We start from the raw sequence: 22,701 nt of genomic DNA on the forward strand, positions 1-22,701 counted from the left end.
TGAGCAGCGGCCGCTGGCCAGGGTGGCTGTCCCCGCCGGCCCCGTCCCCTCCGCGGGCCAGGGCAGCGCTCCCAGCCGGGATCGGGAGCGGCGGCGGGGCCGTGTCTCCGTGCGGACTGCCCGGCCTGCCCCGCGCCGCGTGAGGCGGCGAGAGGCCCCGGGAGCGCCGAGCGTCCTGCTCGGCCGGCGCTGCTCCCCCAGCCCGAACAGGGAGGATCCTCCTCCTGTGGCCCCTCATCACCGAGCGTGCCTGGGGCTGGACACCCATCCTGGTGCTCAGAGAGCGCTTGACACCTGTAGAGCTGCTGTTACAGAAGCAAATAATACTTCTTTCTTACCCCTGCTTCATAGTTTGAGATATTGAGGCATGGAAAGTTTAGGTAATTTCCTCAAATATTTAAAATAGCGAACAGAATGGAAACTGTAGGCTTTTTTATTCTTTATCTTCTCTGGATATGAAATGGTCCCATTTCATCACTTGCTGAAAGGAAAAAAAAATATGTCCTCAGTAGTCTCCCATCAGCACGGAGTTTGCTGGTTGTGTTTTCCAGGAGTGAGGGGCCTGGGGGTTCCACATGGGAAGTGTTTGGATGAACCCACAGAAGACCCTCCTGGCAGAAAAGAGTGGTAGAAACACTGCAGTGAAACCAGTTCCAGAGAGGAATGTGCCCCTCCCTTGGAAGGCAGAATGGACAGCTCCAAGCTGAAGTTGAAGAATTCGCTTAGAAAGTTCAAGAGCGAAATCTTGGCCTTGGTATCCATAGCAGACCTGAGGAACAGCTGAGTGGCTCAAAAGAGCCAGCTGGGAAGTGATGGGGGAACAGGACCTGTAAGCCCTGAGGTGGCAGAGAGTAGAAGATAAAAGGAAAGCAACACGTGGCCAAACATGCTCCACTGCCAGGGGTTTAGAAGCTGCTGAGACAATGATGGATCCTGGGGTGCTGGCCATCTAACTTTCTCTCCCCATTTTCTTTTTCTTTCTTTCTCTGGTTTTCTTACTCTTTCTTTCTCTTCTTCTCAAAATATTTTGTACGTCAGACTAAAAACTTCCAGTGTCTCCTTATGTCTGGAGAAGTTAAATTTTGCTGAGCTTAAGTTTGAGAAGTGCTTTATTTTGTCTGGATGTTTTAAAATTTGCCAAGTACCTTATTCTACTTGAATGTTCTAAAGTTTTCAAATAAAATTTGTTATTGAGTCTCCTGGTAATTTGGTTGTTTTCCCATGCACTGCCCAGGGTATATCCCACTGCCTTCCTCTGAACCCTTAGAGGGGTCAGCTGGGGCATTACGGGATTGTAACCAGTTTGTTAAAAAAATAATCTTTTATTAAAGAAAAAAAAGGAAGATTCATCCAAGAGAAGTTACTTTCCAAAAAACAGATTGAGATGAACCTACCACTGCAACAATATGATTTAATGCCAGTAACTTCTGCTCCTGTGTAGTTTGCTCATGAAAATGAAGGAACTTTTTAAACTTTTCACTATTGTTGGTTTGTTGGTTTTTTGTTTTTTTTTTCAGATTCCTTCTTTCAGTGTGTATCTTTGAAATTTCCAAAAGAACAGCAAGCTTTCTCCGTGAGATTTACCAAGTTCAAGAGAGGAATTAGGCTCTCTTTGTTAACAACTCTTTGTTAACATCTCTTTGTTAACATCTCTTTGTTACTTTCATACACAAAATGGGCTCAGAAAGATAAAGCTGCTAACGTGATTTTACGTGACTATTCAGTAGTGTATGTTTGGATCACAGAGGTTCTCTACAAACAGTCTTGCTAAGATGGCAAACAAGTACCTTTAAAAAAAAGTTAAATCATATAGTAATTGAGGAATTTGTTATTAAATATTCAAGAGCATCCTTTTTCTTTGCTTTCAAGAAGTTCTATAAGGAACTTTTCCCTTGTCATTTGTTGTCAGTTTGACAGTCTCTAAAGATCTTTAATGATAGCAGTCACAGTCTTCTGTCAGGAGAGCATGAGCTGACATAACAAGAGCTGTAGTTCAAGCCTGCTGCATCTGTGGAAAGGTGAACCTTTAGAAGGGGATAGAGAGGAAGACAAATTTGCCTGTAATTAAGAAGTTCAATTTGTGGTGAGGTTGAACTGTTGTTAAAATGTTGCTGGAAGCACATGACCTAAAGATGATGTGGTAAAAGATAGTATTGACTGGCCAAGCACATTTTATGAATGGAAAAAAAGGAAAATGATAGGAAATAAACAGGAGACAGCAGGCATTCAGGTCTCATAGTCTGCATGGTACTTGTGAGGAATGTGGCAATGTTCAGGTTAGGGGGAGCACAAGGTGTAGTTCTGGAGTTTCAGGGAAAGCAGTAGAGAGAGATACAGCCTTAGGTATACAAAGCTTGGGAAAAGCACTGCACTTTCTATACATGTTTTCCAGATTACTGTTGGATTATAGCCTATTAAAGGCTGTTATTGACAGAACAACTCTTCCCCTTCTGGTATACCCCAAATTTGCTTGTGGATTCTGCTAATTCCCCAATGGCATTTCAATATAGTCCTTGAACATACTAGTTATTCTTTACATAGACTAATGCAATATTTCTGTCTAAGAGCTCTGCTTTGCTGTGTCTATTTTTCTTTTTTTCTTTTTTTTTTAATTTCTATTTTTTGGTGTAGCTAAAGTTGAAGCAGAATTTTTCTAACCTGCAACTTGAAGTATAAAATTCTGTACACCAGATTCATGCTTCTCACAGTAGCTACACCTCTTAGTGGGTTATGGCAAATCATGAAGAAGGAAGAGCAGAAATTGGGGATTTTTGAGAAGAAACCAATGCATGTAAGCAGTGTGGATAGGCACAGCATAAGCAAAAACACTTAAAGGTTCTAATGACAGAGCAGCTAATCCCCACAAGGGTGTAGGCTGTGGGTGTGTATTGCAGAGCCAGAGGGTGGTAAAGAAGATAAACAATGGTACCTGGGTGACTTTATTTTGTACTAATGGAAGATGGGTACCAAAAGTTTGTGGCATCTTTGGCAGAAGTAGGCAGCATTTTAAAGGTGGGCTTTTATTTAAAAATGATGCTAGATGTTTTATTCTTAGTAGAGAATACTCTGCTAAGTATTCATAGTAGAGCGACCCTTTGTTAGATTATTTTTTCCAATTGAATGTGAGAAACCATATTTCTTCCTAGGCTAATTGATTATATGCCTAGATAACCCAGACAAGTTTCTGGGCATGTGGGCTTTTTTGGATCTTCTTCTGGATCTGAAATAGAGCAGTAGTTTTCAAGCAGAGATAATGGCGGAGTTTGAACTTCACTGAGGTTTAGTGGTAGAAATGAGCAGAGGAAAATGCCTGGTAGCATTTTTAGTGGTGTAGTTTTGCTTAATACTGAATAGGAGGTGAATTGAAAACCTGTGATGAATTTCACTTTCACTGAAATTACTGACATCTTGGGAGCTAAGTTTACATCTCTGCTCCCTAATGCTTCAGCGATTCTGTTAACACTTCTTTATGTTTAGCTATCTATTAGAACTTATGTTTTCTCTCCCACATTCTTTGTGTGAAAACTGCTTTTAATTTGTTCTCCCTGTTATTTCTAGAGTAACAATTTCAAGATGTCAGGTGGTCCAAGAGTCTCGTTCAATGCAATTGATTCTGCTCTTTCTTCTCTGAAAAACTGCCAGTCCTACATCAACTCTGGAATGGATGTGGCTACTCAGGTTGCCCTTGACCTTGTGGAAAGTTTCAGTAAGTATATTATCTCTTGTATTGCATCCTGAATCTGACAGATGCGTGTCAGACCTACATATTTTGACTTAGTTACTGTTAATATCAATCTTTATTATAGCTCTTCTGGCCTGGCCAGAGTGTTTTCATTACAATTATTTCACTTAAATGAAAATTTCACTTAAATGATAAATTCAATGAAAACGTAAATACCCAGAAAACATTGTTCTTGCTTTTGTGACAGCCAAGACTAATTGTGTTCCAGTGATTATCACCCTACAGCTTTGTAGAAACTTTAACATTGCTCAATGAGATGGAGAAGGCCCCTCAAGTGGCTGAATAAAATGAGTTTTCATTATCATACTACTTCTTTGTGTGTGTTTTATTTGACATTCAGGGCAAAATATATTAAAATATATATGCTAGACATCTTGAATACAAAGCTTGAGACACCCCTTAGGGGATGCAGGTTTTTAAATGCTGTCTCTCCTGAAAATCAGGCCTTTTTTAGGGTGCTTCAATTTGGACATTTCCAAAGTGGGATACGTTAAATCTCTAATTACTGCCAATAGTCTTGTCATTGCTATTTCACAATAGAAGGAGCACTGCAAAGCTACTTTTCGAGGACAAACATTAGCTGACCCATTTCCCTAACTTGAATCGGTGTTAATGTTTTCACTAGGGAAAAATAACAACTTAAAGCTCCAAACCCCTGATAGTTTATTATTAATAAAGAGTGGAGAGTAGGGAACAAGAATCTTCTGAAAGAAAAGCTCTGCTGTTCATTAGAAATCTTGCACTTAGTTAAGCCAAGGATTATGTACAATCAAGATTAATGTTTTCTCATTGTCTGGTGTGATAGTTCTCTCTCCTTTCACCTTTTTATCCATACTGCTGTCAGAGACAATTGACATGCCATTTCTAGCAGGAAGAGGAAATGGAAAGCTTGTCTGAACAGTCACCTGGGGATTCCTTTGGACGTAAAACTTGTGTAACCAGTTCCATTTCCCCTCTGCTTTAGCAGTCACCATCTCTCCTACTTTGTCATAAGCAATGCATAGAAATACATTGAATATATTGAATTCTTTCATCCCCAAGACTGCAGAAATTAATTATTTATACAAAAATTAAAAGTTTTTTGTTAATTTCACTTTTCAGTAGAAGCCCCTGTTGCATTCCTATTGGGAAGGGTGTAAGGCAACTTAAGCACAACTGTGTTAGCCTGCAGCTCTGAGTCTGTGCCTTGTACTCCTAGGAAATGTCTCTTCCTCATTTACCTGCTTCTGACACATTAATCTTTAATTAAAAACTTGAAATTATTTTGTTCACTTAACTCAGTAACCAAAAGGACCATTTTTAGCATTCTATCCTGAGAAGATTACTCCTGATGAAATACCTGGTTATAGTTAAGTTACATCATGTGACTGGAAAACAGCTTCTACCTAGACCATAACGCATTTTATTCTAGCAGAGGCAACTTTCCTTTTGAATCATGGTTATAGAATTACCAAGCATGATCTATTATCATAGCACATACCATTGCACTACAGAGAAGGTATTCCAGATTTGTAGGATTTGTAGGTCATGCTTCTTTGGTCTGGTGTTTCCAAATTACATTTTTACCAACAACAGTTGTCTTCTTCACTCCTACACCTTTCCTTGCAGATGTGTTTACATGGAATGAACAGACAGTGAAGGTCCTCACTTCTGTAAGGTTTGGTTTTCATTCCCCTAACTACTCTGCTGGGACTTCAAGTTCTTGTGGTCCTTACAGAATGCCATGAGGAAAGATACTGGGTTTCTGTGGCACGACATTCTTGGTAAACTGTTGGTGTTTTAGAATTAGCATCATCTGATCTGCTGGACTTGACTGTTCATAACTCCAGCTCATATGTGGTAATTTCTCTTTCTAAAGCTGTTGCTCATCTATCCTCCTTTGCCTTCCTGTTCTGAGGCAAAATACTAATTTAATTTTGAGACAGAGTTAGATAATACATTTTTGTGTTTTTCTTTCTGTATCGTTTGTAATATGCTTTAATTTCCTTTGCAAAATTTGACTGTCCAGCTTCTGACAGGTTTCATTGCCAGGCTTTGTGGAAGCAAGGAATTCAGTTTCGACTGTTTGTTTTAGTTTACAAGCAGTTTTTCTGTGTGTTTATTTTGTTCCTTTAGTCTTTCATAATGGACAATGCTGTGAATAGTTATGAAGTACATAGCAAGTACGTAGCATAGTACATGAGAAAAAATTACATTTGCTTCTTAAGGTAACTGAAAAGACAGAAAAGTTAGTTCAGTGAGTGATTTTTCCTCTCTTAATTCCTATTCTCCACATACAAAATCCTGAAAACATTTACTGTTAAATGTATTTATTAAATGTTTATTTTGTTCTACTCCTGTATAGATTTATGAAAAGAAAATACTTGTGTTCAATATTTGGGTCAGGCATTGCTCATTTATGAACCTGTACAATCTCTAGAAAAATAAGGCTATTTCTTATTAATAAGGCTATAATTAATAATAGCTAAATGAGTGCAGAATAACTTAAGTTTATGTAATAATGAAAATATCTTATTTTTAAGGGGTTTTGTTGATGTCCATGAACTTAAAGTGTTGTTGATTAAGATCTCCCTGTCAATTGAGAACCTGATGACTTTTAGCACTGAATAGGTGTTATGAATATGTGCTGTCAGAGACAGAATTTTAAAAGATCCTGGAGGGGTTTAACGATCTAGAGGTGAAAATTAGTTTCAGCAAACTGAATGTGAAAGGGAAACAGCCAATTTGAAAGCTCATTTTATTTAATGAGTGAAAAAGAAAGATAAAACTTTTGTCCTTCTCAGTCTTTCTGCTGATTATCTTTTAGATAATGACATTGTCTAACGGTTGTATTTTTCTTTTCTTTAAAGAACACTGTTGTTGTGTAGAAGCATTTTGAAAAGTTACTATATAAATAAATTATGTAAGCAAAAAACCAGACTGTGCACACTTGGTTTCAGTATGTCCTGCCTATGCTCAAAATACTCTTGGACATTCTGTGGCCTAGGCTAGTAAAATACTGAAGGAAGGGATACACTGATATTTGTGGGTGGTCCACCAGCCTTCCAAGGGTCTGAATATTTTAAAGCTAAAGCACATGCTTATGTCCTTTGCTAGATTGGAGACCTAATAAATTTGAAAATTTGAAGATGACACTGTACAAAATCAGTTATAATGCAAGTAAAATCCTCTCAGTTGCATCTTCCTAAATCTTGCCTCATTCTGGTTTTGAGCTTTAGTAGTGTGATTGCAGAAAGAGAATTCACTAAGTCATTTGTCACAAGTACTTGTCTGGCAGCATCTCTGGATTGTAATGCTCTGAGTATTGAACTTTGAGCTGTGTGTTAGCACCTCTGCACAGAGAGGAACACCTGTTGGCACTGCTAATTTAACTTCTCTTGGTTGAACTGGCTTTACTTTACTACTTGGAGTAGTTCTATAGACTTACAAATAAATGATGGACATCTATGTCAAATACTTGAACGATAAGTTTTATTCTCTGTTTTTGGAATTAGTGAGACCTGCAATTCCTTGTTGACTGATGTGCTGATTATGGTAAGAATATGCTGGCCCAGGACAAATCTGTCATATCCATGACAGACATCTATTCCCAGCTTTGCTCAAAATTTTTGGATGTAAATTTGATCAGTTTGCTGAGGATGGCAGTTTCAGGTGACTCTTCAGCAGAACTTTCTCAAGAATATGGGATTGTTAAGTATGGAGAGCTGGGGATATTTAAATGAAAAAAATCGAACTCGTGGTCATCTCCAGGCTTCCAGTCCAACAGCTGCTCTTTAGGTGGGGTGTTACTTTTGTCTGGGTTGGAGTCCAAGCTAGAAGGATTGTCCAGAAAATGGGAAATAACTGGGAGGTCTGGAGAATATACTAACTACAGGCAAGATAAGAATTTCTTAGCATTAAACTTTTGAAAAGCATTTTAAAGAATGAACAGTTGGGGTTTTGTCTAATCAGCTGAATGGGCTTTCTGTAGAGAGCAAGATGCTTCCTTGATGTCTGGGACATTCTTTTAACCCCGCATCACTTTCCTAGTGTGAAGTGTAGAGACCATGAAATGTGGAATAGCTGTTTTTGGTAAACAGTTACTGCAGTTGAATTCTAATCTTGAGGGGAAAAAAAAGAGCTACCTTTTCTTCAAAAACTTGCTGAAAATGTCATGGTCAGGTGCTGCCCATGGCTGTCTGCCATATGAATTACATATCAGTGATCATCTTGTAGCACTATCAGGATCTGCTTGGGAATTCCTCCTGCTTTCTTACCATCCTTTGAAGGGTTTTCTGCTCACCACTGTGTACAGAACAGGCCCAGGGGTCTTAAAAATGTCAGCAATAGAATTCTTTGGCATGTTCCCCAGATTAAGTTACAGCTCTGGCTTTTCTTTCTTGTCTGGTCACTGCACAACCTGCTCCTTCTGCCAGCAGAATTTACCGCAATTATGTCTACTTACTCCATTTGTCTGTTTCCCTGTCCCAGGGCTGCCTCTGCACTTTTCTTCATGTGTGCAGCCCTGCATCTCATATGTGCCATGTCCTCCTTTTCTGGCTGCTTTCTCATCTCCAGTTGATTGAGATCCAGTGTCATCATGCCTGTTCAGTACTAATTAAACAGTAGTTGATAATGTAGAATCTTCTAACCCTGTGAGAATTTACTTTGACTTACATCACTGCTCACTTAGAATGGTTTTAACAAGAACAGCTCTAAACATTGCTGAGGGTTGTTGACATAGGAAAAAATGTGGAGCATACAGATGTGGGAGTTAGCCTTGCTTTATGAAATTATTGCCAGCCTTTTGATAGACAGGTGGATGAGTTTATATGCAATATCCACTATTATTTGGAATGACTTTCTTAACCCATTGCAGCAGCCTAAAACAGTCAGACTTGAACATTCTAAGTTTGTTCATCCCTGAGAGAGGGGCCCTTTCTATGCAAGTTTCTCTGTCATTGACCTAAAACGTCTACTTGGAATGGTATAAACTCTAGTATGAAAATGGACTCTATAGCTGTGCTTGAATATCAAATGATTTGGTTAATTTATTTCCTTTGTTCCTTTTTTTTTCCCTAGCTTATTTTTCCTTGTAAATTCAAATGCAGGATTCCTGCAGTATCCTACCATAACATGAATCTTGACATTGATAAAGTTCTTGTGCATGAAATGACTATGATGTAATTGTTTTGGGATCCAGAAATCAACCTGCTGACACCTGTGCTTCTGAAATGTTTATGGTCTCTTAGTTTCCATGGTGTTAGAGGTCATTGTGCCTCATAAAAATAATGGAAACCTAAGGTAGTTTTCCTGAGAACAGGCCGTAGCAAATAGGCTGGAATGACCCTTTGCAACTTGCTTGAGTAAGAGGTGTGAGCATGAAGGTCCTCTGATGAGAAAATAAGCAGGATAAACTTTGCCTTGCTGCCATGTTCTTGTTCAGGCAAGATGTTTTCTTGCACATCCTGCCTTCTGTCACATACAGATGGTGGTTTGGTCAAGTCTCCACCTCACAGTGGCCTCATCATGGTCAAAGCTGTGGTCTGTGTTGCAGGGACAGTTCATGAGAAATCAGACCTTGGTTTTCACTCTTAGGTCCATATATCTGCGAAGGTGCTTGTGAGAAGAAAGTAGCAAATGGTTTTATATACACTGTAGGAATACAGGTTTTTTTCTTATTGGAGAACCTAAGTGTAGATTTTATTTTTCTGTTTTCTTGTTGGAGAATGTAAGTGTAGAATGTCCAGGTCTGTCCTGGAGATAAATGGCTTTTCACTGATGCTTGCTATACAGAAATGTTCTCTAATGATGAGGAGGTAGAAAATGAAGAGAGGCCAATGATGCATGAAGTTCATCTTTCTGTGTTGGACTCTGCTACATGCTTCCTGTGAAGCTGCAAGAATTACCTCATGATACCATGCTGTTCACAGAGGAAGTTTTATTCTAACCCCAGTTTTTACTCTGCCAGAAGCTGTTTGTTCACTGATCTGCTAGACCAGCGTCTGTGGTGTTGATTGGTGACGTGCACAAACTCAGTGTGGGCACCAAAATTACATCTTACTTGGGGAAGTTCTTTTCTTGTTGTCCAAAGTAAGCTTGTATTTTGTGGGAAATAAAAACGGGAAATAAAACGTTCCATATTCCTTTCTCAAAAATACTAATTTTGCTTTCCTTCAAATCCCTTGCTTAAGTTTAATAATTTTAGGGAAGATGTGCTTTTAATCTTAAATTATGCGTCTGTTGTGCTGTGCTTCTTGTATTGTTTTACAGGTGTTTAACCTTTAACTAACAATGAGAAAGATGTTTTTATTTAAAGTAGGTAAGTACATGGAGTTACACTTTGAGTATTTCGTCTTCAAGTAATTTATTCTTTGAAACAAGAAAGACTGGTTGAGTGCTTGTGAAAAGCTTTTCTAAAAACAAAAAAGTTACATTTTTTGCACTATGCTCTGCGGTCAATATAAAATTTTGAGAAGAGAGAGTTGGATTTATTTTTTTTCTACCTCTCTTTACTTGCACTGTTTATATCCAGCACTGATGAGCCCGTTGCTGGAACACACTGGTTGGCTCTGGAAGCTGTTCTTCAAAGCAGTCCAAAAAAGGAGAATTTGGAAATGTGCCTTGTTTCAAAATCTGGAAAAATATGACTTGTAATGAAAGATTTTTGTTCTTTTATATTTATCCAAACTCACTTTGACTGTAGTCTGTAATCTTCCAAAGTGGGAAGAAACAAATATGTAGTGTTGTTACTATTTCCTAGCTGTAATTTTGACTGCAAGAAGAGCACAGTGCAGTGAGGGGAAAGCAGCTATATTAAACTGTAATAAGCTATATTAAGCAGCTATATTATTGTCTTAAGCAGCATGCTTTTGTTCTGATAGCTCTTTTTTCAGTTTGGGTGCTCATTAAGCTGGGTGCATCCAAGTATTTTTGTTCCTCAACTTCAGCAGTTCGAGAAACCCTTTAGGTGGCAGCAGAGGCTTTGCTTTTTGCTTCACCTGCTGTGGCACTCTGGAACTGACTCCTAGAATGGATCTAGTGGTGTTGGTGCATTCTCTTGCATTTAGTGATTGAGGATTCAGATGAGTAGAAGGAGAATTTGTATTATCAGAACAGTACAGATAATTAAATTTTATACATTTATTCTTGCATGAAGCTGCTATGTTATGGTTGATCTAGAGAGTATCATTCAGAGTGAAATCCAGGCTTGATTTAAAGCTTAGATGAATAACTGGATAGAATAACTGTCCTTAGTGTGTTCTCATGGAAATGTACTGACAGCATGCACCTGAGCAGAAGGTCAGAGCTGGACAGTCCTGGGTTTTGTCAGAACACTTAGGAGTGATCAGATGAAAACTACACAGTTTCATTTCACAGATTTTTGTAGGTGGTATTTACATAGTGTCTGATGTCAAATACATGCATATGTATGTGTGAATATTTATTACATTTTCTTATGTATTTTTCTAAGGCAGTTTTCTCCCCCAAAGGTCATAGTGAGTCAAGAGAGATTTGTAGTCACCTGGTGGGTTACCTCATGTACCCATAGTTACTATAAATTTCTCTGTCCTAGACCTCATAAAATCTCAGCAGTCTTCAAAATAGATCATAAGTGGGATTTAAATGCTGTACAGACCTTTTTGGAGACCCTCTGTGCACTAGTGATGTTAACCTTGAGAGAATGAGTGAGCTTATGGCTGTGAGTTATAGGCTTGAAATTGCTGGGTGAAGTTCTTTGGCCTCTGCTATGCATGAGATCAGAGCAGAATGATGCTGATGGTCTGTTGCAGCTTAGAAATACTATGAAGTACTGTAGAGGTCCTGTGTGGGCTCTTTAGCACAAAGATAAATCAACCTTTTTGAACAAAAGCCAAAGAGGAATATTTTATCTGAGTAATTTACTGTATGAAAATATTCTCTGTAGTATATAAATCTGTCATTTTCTTATCATCATATTTCTGCTACAGAAATGTGGCAATAAGAAAATACTACCATCTCCTGCTTAAAAGTAGAGGCATACAATATATATAGAATGTAGTGTGGGCTTTGAAGAACCCACTCTGAAGGCTTTAATTTTTATCAATTTGAGTAGATCGGAATTTAGCTTTCAGTGATCTAATTGCATGCATAAAATATTAGGGAAGGAGGAGGAACCCACAAAAGTAAAAAAAAACCTCTGGGTTGGCTGCATTCAAAAATATTAGGAATATAAAGCAGTTGTATTTCTTTTCTTGATTCTTTCCACTAGGAAAAGATTTATCTGGGTAAAAAGTGAGCATTGTGCTGACATGTTCTTAGTATTCAGTCAAAACATGAAAGAAGCCCTTAAGTAGATGTGATCATTCTGAAACTTCATCCAGATTCCTACGAACAGACACAGGACACTTTTCAAAATTTTATTTTTCCTTTCTTTTCCTGTCTCTTTGTTTGTCTCTTCAAGAATTCAGGATCTTGTTACTAGTTTTTACCTTGTTTTTTGATACTCAAATAACACAGACTTAATCACTAGAGGTTTTTAATACTTTCAGTTAAAAAAAAAAACAACAAAACAACCCTCTGACTCAAATCCAGGTTTTATTACATGTTTTATGAAATTTATACCAATGTTATATAGCACACTGATGCCCCAGTGAAGAATGAATATTGTAATATGTACTGATTAAATTCCAGGAATTTAAAGGGGAGTGTTTGCTTTTTCAGTTAGAATTGTGTGTAAGACTTTTGTGTTCTTTACTGATGCTGAAACATATGAAAAATGACATCCTTTGGAGGATAGGCAGGGGTTGGTGGTCTGAATTGGAGATTTAAAATATTTTAAATTATAATTTTCATAGATTATTTTGTTTCCCTTCTCATTTTGTTTACCATTTTCTCTGAAGCAGAACAAGGAACATAGCATTATATGAATGAGATAAAATAATGGAGGTACTCTTGAGTCTAATTTTTCTGGGTCCTCAAGGCTGGGACTAACTGTGCTTTCAAACTGGCATTACACTGTGGCCTTGAGGAAGTCACTGGAGTTCACAAAACATGAATTTGCCTTCTATAAAAAAAGGTGTCAGGAATGTTTTGTGAGGATGTACGACTATCTCAAACTCCTGTGTCAATATTCACTTCTGGTTTTGCTTATGTCATCTGTGCCTGGGGAAATTATGTTACAAGAGTCTAAAAATAATGTGAATTGTCTGTAATGGTGGTAGGTGATTGGAAAAACTAGGAGATAGGTAGCCAGGAAAAATATGTGTACGGGGGAAATGCAGCAGAAGACAACAGACCAGCAAAGATATCATCCTTGCCTTTTAGTGAATTGACAAATAGGAGGTGTCACAATGCAGGCGCGATCCCACAATTACAGGTGATATTAAATGGTTTGAACCACTAAAATACACACAGGGCACTAAGTGAAGATTTGCATTTAGATGGAGTTTATGAGCGAAACACAGCCACGTCTACAGGAGGGTAGTTTGGTGTTTATTAGTGGGGTAATACTATGTGAAGAGAGAAAATTTTACACTGATTCAAAAAATGTGCTACTAGAACTGCTTACAGAAAAAAAAATTACAGTGAAACCCACAGTTCAGCAAGAGGTTGACTGAAGAATCCATCCTACCTCTGAACAAACAGTTCAACCTTGTGTTTTCTTTTGTGTTGCAGTTTTCAGGCACTGGATCTCACATTTCTATCTGAAAGTTAAAGAGCCCAATATGTTCAGAAATCTTCAAGATGTTAGTGGTAGATCATGAACAAGTCACCTTTAGCATCTTCAACTTCACAAAGTTGAGCTGCTTTAGTCTGTCTTGGTGTAAGACCCATTTTCCAGGCATGAGTAATTTGTGTTGTTCTGTCTTTGAAATACTGAGAGAGCTTACTGAAGGACAATGCAATTAGCAGGATTTAGTCTTATGCTTGTTTGCTTAGAGTCTTTGCCTGAATTTGTGCTGTTAAAGATAGGGATGCATCTGCCAAATTGTCAGCATACTGTCAGCCCCTTCTTAAAACTAAAAATGAGAACAATCCCTGTACCCCTCTTAGGCATTGAACAAGGGTCTGACATTGCTGATGAGCATCATAAAGCACAACCTTGTGTGTAGGGCACATTGTAACCAAGTCACTGCTGTCACTCAGGCTGCCCAGCCGTCCTCAGCAGTGTTTATGTTAGGTGAGTTCCCAAACTGCAGTACCCAGCAGTTACCTCTAAAGACTGGGGAATTTATGCCCTTTTTCTTATTGTTGTTTCAGTTTGGGGTTTTTTTCCTTGCTATTGGACCTTTAAACCAATAGAAGAAAACCAACAGCTATGAGTCTGTTAGAGCTGCTCTTACACAAAAGGGTGGGAGAAAGTGAGAGGCGACTCCCAAAGATAGTGATCCCTGGGAAGATAGCACTGGGACATAGAGAAAGAATCAAAAAACTGGCTAGCAAGTGCTCAGAAAAAAGTGGGAATGGGGGAACTGGATGAGAAGGAATAGAAGAGAAGAGGAGTAAGTGGTAAAGAAATGTGTAATGAAGAACAAGAAAAAGTAAGAAGAAAGCCACATCAACAGGATTAAGCAAGACAGTATGCTGATCAGTCTCTAGATGACAAAACTTAATTGAATGTCTTCCTAATAGTGTTTCCATGTAAGCAACTTGTATAGTTGCCACAAAGGTGTTAGCTTTTACAAAGGGGAAGAGTAGTTTGGCATATAAATGGAAGGAGGATGAAAATAGTCCATATGGATGAAAATGAGAAGATAGATGTGGTCATTCTGATTAGTCCCATGCTAAAGCTGTTCAGCATATGTGTGTGTGAACCTTTTGCCTTTTTAACATTATCAACAGATACTATAGAGTGCTTCTGAAAAATTCATCTGCAGTAGCACTCAACAGAAGGTGACAATCTCAAACTGCTCCCTAAATTACATATAATGAACTTTCCTATAAAAAAAGACTTAACAAAAGGAGGCAGCTGGCTTAAGGAGAAGGTGGCAGATGAAGAGAACACAATTCAAAGAAGTGTTCACACATTAAGGAAGTAATTTTAACAGGCTTTCCCCAGACTGTAAGTGGGAATGGAATTATACATTGCATGTAAATGTCAAGTGACAATAATATCTTCTGAGTTAAATCAACCTTGCAACCTCTTTCTTATTTTTCTTCAGATGAATAAAGTTTAACTTGTGATTTCCTTACTAATCATCTTAGTAAGTAGTGGGTGAGTAGACATTTACTGCATGGATAGATTAATGTGACATTTTCACAAGACTTCATTTTTTGAAGTTTATTACTTGTGGGTGTGGATCTAATTCACAGCTGTTTTTGAGAGAATTAGGTAAGCCATAACTCATTCAAATTCTATATTTTCTTGGTATTTTTAGATTTTTTCCGTGCTTTGTTAGAGGTGTGTAGTCTGGTCTGATGTCTCAAGGTAATCAAGGCTTCTCCACTGAATATACTTTTATGTACAGACTTGGCCAAATCACTTCTATAGAAAAACAGATTTTAAATGAAACAAAATTCCAAAACATATCAGTATAAAGGAGAGAAAATTCTCTCAAACAGTGCATGTTAGCCACACAAATCTCAACCATAGTCCTATGGTTCTGAATTTAATTAATTTTAATAACACAATGACTAATAGCTATGTCATAGTTTACCAGTTCTGTTAAATTGAAACAGGCAACCTTTTACTTATCTGGTTACAGAACATTTCCACATTCACTTTCAATTTATATTCCTGTTTTTTTGGAAACTACCCTTTGAGAAGCCGTGAGGCCCCTCAAAGCTCCTTCTTTCCTACTATGGACAAAGATGACAATATTATATGAAAAACATGCTGAGAGACCATCATCTGTGGTGTACTGTAAGCCATCAAACAATTCCTGTTTCCTCTCAAAATCATAAATATTTGTGTGTGTATGAGAGACCTGGGCAATACAGACTTGCATGGCTATTTTTTTTTTTTTTGCACAGAGATATGCATTTTCCACATGATAAGAAAGTAGCAGCTCCTTGTAATGTGACAATTTTTTATATGAATTTTGTGGGAAGTGAAGTTTCAGCAATGGAAAGATTTAGCTCTGTCACTTACCAGCATTCAAGCAGCAGAATGAATGCCACATACCAGCAATTCATGCCAAAAAGAGGAGATCTGCTAATTCACAGAAGAGGTTTTATGCAAAGGAAGCCTGCTAGAGGCAGAAAGAAATGCTGGTTTTCATTACACTTAAAGTTTGTGTGCAGTCTTTGCCTTTGCCTTGTCTGTGTAAGAGGATTATGTGGGTTGTTTTTTGTGTCGGGGTTTTGGGTTTTTTTTTCAGTCACTTTGAGGAATTATGGGCTCTGAAAGCACTAGCTTTAGTACTGTGGCATGGTTAGCACTTCAAGTGCCTTACCAATATGTGATTCATGCTGAATTGGATGTTTGCTTGGGGAACATCACCTGCCCTTTGCTTACATGAGACACTGGTTTTCTAGATTCCTTTAGTTTAACCTTGATTGTTTTCTGTCTGTCAGTTCTCTTCAGCAGAAACTGGAAAATATCCAAAGCATATGGAAGTATCTGTATTTGCAAAAATTAACTTTGGAGATGATACTCCTATCAATTTCACCTAACCTTCACATTTCTGAGAGTCTTACAGATCAGTGCTTCTGATTTTAAAACACCAACCTTTCTTTTGTCAGCTGTATATAATGAAACTTAATTGTCTTTTGTTTATTCATTTATGTGTATGGACCAGTGTCAGCTCTGTTTTAAGAGACTTCACTGCTTTGTTCACAGTGGTGCAAAATGTGGAGTTGCTGCCAGCCAGATTTGTCTCAAAAGCTGCCTATAAAACTGGATTGTTTTCCCACCCTGAGCTTGCTGCTCAGCTGCAGTACAGCCAATGCCCCAGCTGGTTAGCAAAAGAGCAGCCATGCTCTGTCTGGAGCTACTGATAACCTTCTCTAAATTCTGAAGTCAGGAATGCCAAGGGTTGTAGAAGCAGAAATATCAAAATTGAGATTGGGAGGCTGTGTGGGTTCAGAGAAAAAAAATGTTTTTAAGCATCTAATCAAAATACTGGGCATTGAAAAACCAGACATATTTTGGCATTTTTCCTCCCCCATCTGTTTCATTTTGGGTTGGTAATGTTAACATTTAAGTGCTTGATGAGTGTTGGTTTGTGTCTGTGTGAAGCTGTTGCAGTTGGTTGTGGAAGCTTAGCTTGGATTCCATGGGAATTTTGTGTGTATGAATGTAGCTATGACCACTGAACTACGCTGAAATAAGACAGTGATGGATTGTCTTGGAATGAGGGGATTATCTTGGTCTTACCTTCCTGTTTGATGTGTGTTCTGTTGCTCTCCCTTGTACCAGGGGAAGCACACTGCTCGTGGGGCTTTGCAGAGAGCAGGTCCCTGAGCTTTGGTGGGTGCTTCAGTGGTCACTTGGCTTTGCTGAGTGCTTTGTGCAGAGCAGCAGGACTGACCCGTGTGCAGTGAGGGTCTGAGGTGAGACCTGTGCACGACAGAGCCCTCACCACTTTGGGAGGTGACTGTGCCATGCTCTGTCCCCAGTCCGGCGCCGTGTCCGGCCAGCACACTGCAGATCACCGTGTGCCTCCTGTTTCCTGTAGTGCCATCAGTCTCATCCTGCAATTGGATTTCAGCTCAGATGTAGCTGCACCAGACTCAGAAACTGTGGTAGCTTAAGCCCAGAGCCAATACAGCTACATTTACTGGAACATTACAGTGATTAAATAAGCTCTGATGAGGGCTTGTTAGCTCTGAGCTAGGCTGCCTCCACTTTGGGACAGAGAAGTAATGTTTCTAAGAATTTTGAAGGTCTTGGGTGAAAAGGGCTTGTTTTCCTATCTTACTGATTGTTTGGTTTTTTTTTCTGAAAAGTCTTTCCAACCCATTTCCCATTTCCCCTAAATGGAGGAAATTCTAAGTAATTACTGCATTTACTTTAATGAAGGTACTCCTTGAATGAGCTTCTCTAAGATGAGAAATATAATTGGCTCATTAACAGAAGCAAGGTTTGTCTTGAGAAAAACCTAATGGCATTATTTACTGCTGGCTCATAACAATCATGCCTTTTATTAGAGACAGACTTACACTTCACACTAAAATATTTGTTTTTCACCTGTCAGTGCAATTTAAAATATGAGAAGAATTGGGTTTTGGCAAGAGAAAACATTAATACAGTTGACTTGTAAATAAAAACTGCGTGGATTATCTCTGTAGAATTCATAATGTGCCAGTAGAGATCTTGAGTGATACAGAAGAAATGGTGCTTAAAAAAGATCTAGCAAGTTAGAAATTGGGACTTGAACATGTTGGAATAATAAAAAAAATATTTTGATGATATTTATTTCCAGGGGAAATCATATATAAAGCAGCCTGTGAGTCTTTTATAGAATGGTAAAGACCCATTAAAAGTCTTGAAATGAAATTCTTGATTTTAAATACTGGTTTTACAAAGTATTCTGAGAGATCAAATAATAGCAATTACAAGGCCTTAACAAATATTTTACTGTTCCTTTTAAGGGAAAATATTTCAAGAAAATTTTTCCCAAATTCCAATCTTACCGTATCAAGGAGGACAAGTTGGGTAGAAGAAGGACAGTACTAAACCTCATATTTTTAAATATTCCCAGCCCTCACATCTCTTGTTCTGAAGAAGGCAAGGTCAGCAGCAGCTCGGGGCACTGAACCAGGCTCTATTGTGTGATGCAATGTCCATGCTTCCAGAGACAAGAAGCATTTAGTTAGTCATAGGAAAATTCTTCCCATTAAAATTAGTTGTAAATGTTGTTTTCAGCCTTAGTTTCATCATATGTTAAAATCCACTGGGAAGAGAGTGATATGTGAGTGTGTATGTGTATTTGTAAAGATGTATTTTATATATATTATAAAGATATATATATATAGGGAAACACAGGGGAGGCTTTTTATTTACTTTATGAGAGATTGGTCAGATTTCTTTGAGAAGATAACATGTGCCTTGTGCTTACTTTGAAAATAGAGAGGTGTGGTTCCTTTACCTTCTCCTTGGCAAACAAGTTGATTTAGGAAGTTTCCCCCCCACCCCCCCATCCCACCCTGCTACAATTTGCTACTCCCTTAATTGCATTGGTACAACTGTTAACTGAATATCTGCACTTCAGATTCCATTACTGGAATGGCATGGGTTTGGGTTTGGAGGACAGATTGCTATTTTTAGCTTGAAGTGTTTCATTAATCCAATTTATGGTGAGACCCTATGAAAGACTATTATCCTGGCTGCTGGACAGCAGAGGAGGAACATAAGAGCAACATCAGGGATGAGTGCCGGGGGAAATGACCTGTGAAACTCACGTTGTTGCCAAAGAAAATGTATGTCAGCCTCAGCCTTGGTGCTTTCTTGCTGCTTGTCTGTCAACATAACTTGTATTTCTGTTCTTCTTGGGCTTGTGTTGTGCTAGCGTTGAGGAATGCTGATTTAGTCATTTGCTGAAGAGAGAACTATAATTCTGGATAGATATCACAGTAATGCCAGGGAACTGGTGTAGAATTATGATAGTGCAGAGCTTGAGTTGCTTCTCAGAACTATTGCATCTTGTAAATGCTTTATCCTCCTTTCAGTGCTTCTGCTTACTAGTTATATTGTCTTTGTTAACTTTAAATTGGTCTTTCTGCAAAATGAAGTAGGCATTTATTGGTTAAAATAAAGATTAACCTCACCACGACCTTGGAATTTAGTAAGGAGAAAAGAGATGCTGGTCAAGGGCTGGTCTCTTGTCAGAAGGGCAGGAAATAGTCTGGGAATTGTACAGGCCTTAGTGTTTAGTCAAGCAAAATGAGATTTTTGTTTGGGAAAATTGTGTGCATACTACCTGTCTTCATGTCTTGGTGCTGCATGTGGCATCAAGTAGAGAGGTTACAATAGCAAAAAATATGCAGACATGTATAAAACTATCTTTCTGTTTCATAGCAAATGTTTTCTTCTATGAGAGTTTATTTTGTGTCTTTGCATTACTTGTGTGTCTCAGCCTAAATTAAACCATCTCTATTTGTGTTGAATAATATTTTACTTTGGATTTTATGCAGCACATGTTGGAGTGTTTGGTATGTGAAATTCTGTGTGAGAACCCTGTTTATTTCATTAGCTCAGCATAGTGTCATTTGGTGTTCAGAGATAATGCCAATTCTTTACATTGCAGTCTATATGGGTGCCATGGTTGATATACCTGGTCAGATAGATCATTGCTACTGCTCTCATGTCTAAACTGGGATCTTTATAGCTTTTTAGCCTTCCCCTAGTAGTCTGGAGAAAAAAAAAGTACTGTAAGGAAGTTGCTTTCAAAAGCACAGTTGGCCTTGTTCTGCTGATGATGGAGTTTAAGGGAGTTTCAGGTTGAGGAAAAGTGTGATTATTATAGAATAATACAGTTAATTTCAAAAGTGGCTAGTAATGCCAAGTGCCTCAGTTTCCCTGTGCCCACTCTGAAATGACTGCTTTCAGAATGTGTGCAACACCCGCTCACTGGAAATACTGGCCCCCTGAGATGTTTCAAACTGAGCACTCAGCAACTGAGATGTTTCTAGGTGGGTGTTCAGACCATGCATGGTCTGTTTCTATTGAAACTCTGGTTCTCTACAATGTCATGTACTTGGGTTTCTTTTCCATGGGATTGGTAGGAGTACTCTGGGTCACTGACTCGGTTCCTATTTCAAACAGTCACAGCCTACAGGGAAATGGTTTGTAATACAAGACAAGGGTTTTTTCATCAGGCGTAGTTTGTTATCTAACAGACACTCTTGGCTCAGCTGACTTTAAAAAATAAAAACCTAAGCAAAGAGAAACTGATAATTGAAGATTTTTTTTCCCATTACTTGGTGGATAAAGTAAATGTTTAAATCCAGACTAAAAAGCACAGCCCTTTCTTTTCTAAAATACAATCTCAGAACACATTACGCAGGAACAGGAAAATGCTTGACCTAAATTCAAATATTGCAGTTTAATTTGCAGTTTCTTAACACAAGCCAAATAGAAAGTAGAATGAAACTCTAAAAATCACTCACAAATGATAGTTCTGTTGCTACCTGTGTTCTTGTTCTTCGTGCTAGTCTTTCCTTTGCAAGTACTGCTAGTCCTGCCTCACACTCTCCTCTCAATTTTGCTCCTCCTACTTAGATTTCTTCCTTTAGTAGAATACTGGAAACTCACATTCCAATTCCTTCTTTCCTTGAGAGGACTTGAACTCACTTAAACCATCTTCCAGAAAAATGGCTTAGAGATGAGGTTCTTGAATACTGAAGAACGTAATGGAAATCCAGAATGGCTGAGGTTGAGAGGGAACTCTGGAGGTCGTCTTGCCCAATCCCCTGCTCAAGCCAGCCCACCCATCTAGCCTAGGTTTCCCTTCTGTCACTCATGTAATTTCATTTTGTGAGTCTGGTATGTAGGTGGAAGTATTGGTCTCTAAAATCATGCACGCTCAGTCTCTAACTCTGTGTGTGTGAAAACTTTCTCTACAGAAAGAGTGGCTTTGTTAGGGGACAGTGAGGGAAATACAGCTTCAAATACTCCAAAGCTTAGTTAAGGCATTTCCTGACAAGTTGGAGATTTCATTATGACTAGCTTCAGCAGTAAGTAGCTTCTGACTGTTACATGGAGGGAAATTTTGCAATTACTGCCCATACTCCCCTTTACTCCAGCAATTGACATTCCCTGTATGGTTGTTGCTCCTCTTATCAGCAGTAATTTTTCTTCTCTTAAGAATTGCAGTGGTTTGTGCCTTATCCAGACAGCTCCATGGAGATTTTTTGGGCATTCTACTTCCAACCATTTCTCTCTGTGAAGAAACATGCATTTAGGAGATGAATTTAATTTTCTCCAGATTTTTGCTGTTCCTTTGTATGACTTCTCATTTCTTTTAGTTTAGAATTTTCTGTATTTCTGTTTAGAATTTTCTGTAGGCTGCTCTTTCTGCAGCCTAATAAGTAAAGTATGTTGCAGGTCAGGGAAATGAGATTTTGAAAGAAATCTTTGATTAAAGCTTTCTGAGGAGCTGTCCGTGTATCTGCAGGAGAAAAAGTGACCATGTACCCTCAGTGCTGCAGAAGCAATCAGTCTCCTGCTTAAGTTCCTCTTGGTCTGTATAGTCTGGAGTGCTGTGGCAAGCTTCACTCCTGTGTAGACAGAGGGGGGAGATGAGACAGTGCTCTCCTACATATATTTGTGTCCTCTCACTGCTGAGCATTACTGGTGTCTTCTCCAAATGTGTTGTCAATCTGTTCTTAAAGAGTGTGGGTTGGTTAAGAGTTTTTTCAAGATCTACTGTCCAACTTGAATTATCAACAGTTTTGAGTAGACCCAGCAGAACTAGGGCACGGAGGGTAGTCTTAGCACTTTTGGATCTGTAAATGACGGGCTTACTAAAAATGACAGCAAAAATACTTAGTTTTATCTTGAATTGAGACTGTATTTTTTCCTCCAAAAGATGGAACTAAATCAGGGAGTCAGAGAGCTTGTGTTCTGCTGTCAGCAGTAACTTGAACTCTGCTGGCAAAATGTGTATTTTATCGGCTGCTGGTGCATATGAAGACAACTGCCTACTACCACTGTTGCTAATGGCTCAAGTGATGGGTGTTTGTGTTATAAGTGCTTTAAAAGTCTGAAATCTACTGTCAAAATTTCCAGGCAATAGCATACCATTACTCTTCTGCCTTGAATCATGGGAAAAGCAGTGTGTAGCCTTGAATTTCAAAACAGACTAATACATTGTGCCAGAGGTAGAACTGACATATCCTGCTTTCTTTAAATTGAAATTTTGAATTTTGTTAGCAACTAATATAAAGACATGAAAGTATGTATGTATTAATCTTAATCCACATTGTCTGTGCTTAAGCATTCGTTTTAAGTACATTTGTATTTGTAAGTTTGGAGCCTTCCTACATTTTCATGGTATTCCAGGCTATTTTGTGTTTAAGATAGTCTGCAGTGGAAGCAAATGCTTATTTAGATT

The 22,701-nt window shown here is 38.5% G+C and overlaps 1 protein-coding gene across 2 annotated transcripts in view; it reads left to right on the top strand.

The window, feature by feature from the left end:
- Positions 1–22,701, top strand: part of NSMCE2 (NSE2 (MMS21) homolog, SMC5-SMC6 complex SUMO ligase) — a 126,396-nt gene that overhangs the window by 148 nt on the left and 103,547 nt on the right. The window contains exons 1-2 of one of the 2 annotated variants that reach the window (XM_064396741.1): positions 81–380; positions 3,559–3,706. In XM_064396741.1, the coding sequence (XP_064252811.1) occupies positions 3,574–3,706 (133 nt within the window). In that variant the 5' untranslated portion in view covers positions 81–380; positions 3,559–3,573. Of the gene's footprint in view, positions 1–80; positions 381–3,558; positions 3,707–22,701 lie in introns of those variants that run through there. The other variant, XM_064396731.1, reaches the window with a different exon arrangement.

Source organism: Passer domesticus, chromosome 1 (genome assembly GCF_036417665.1).
Source record: "Passer domesticus isolate bPasDom1 chromosome 1, bPasDom1.hap1, whole genome shotgun sequence".
In the NCBI taxonomy this organism is placed as follows: Eukaryota; Metazoa; Chordata; class Aves; order Passeriformes; family Passeridae; genus Passer; species Passer domesticus.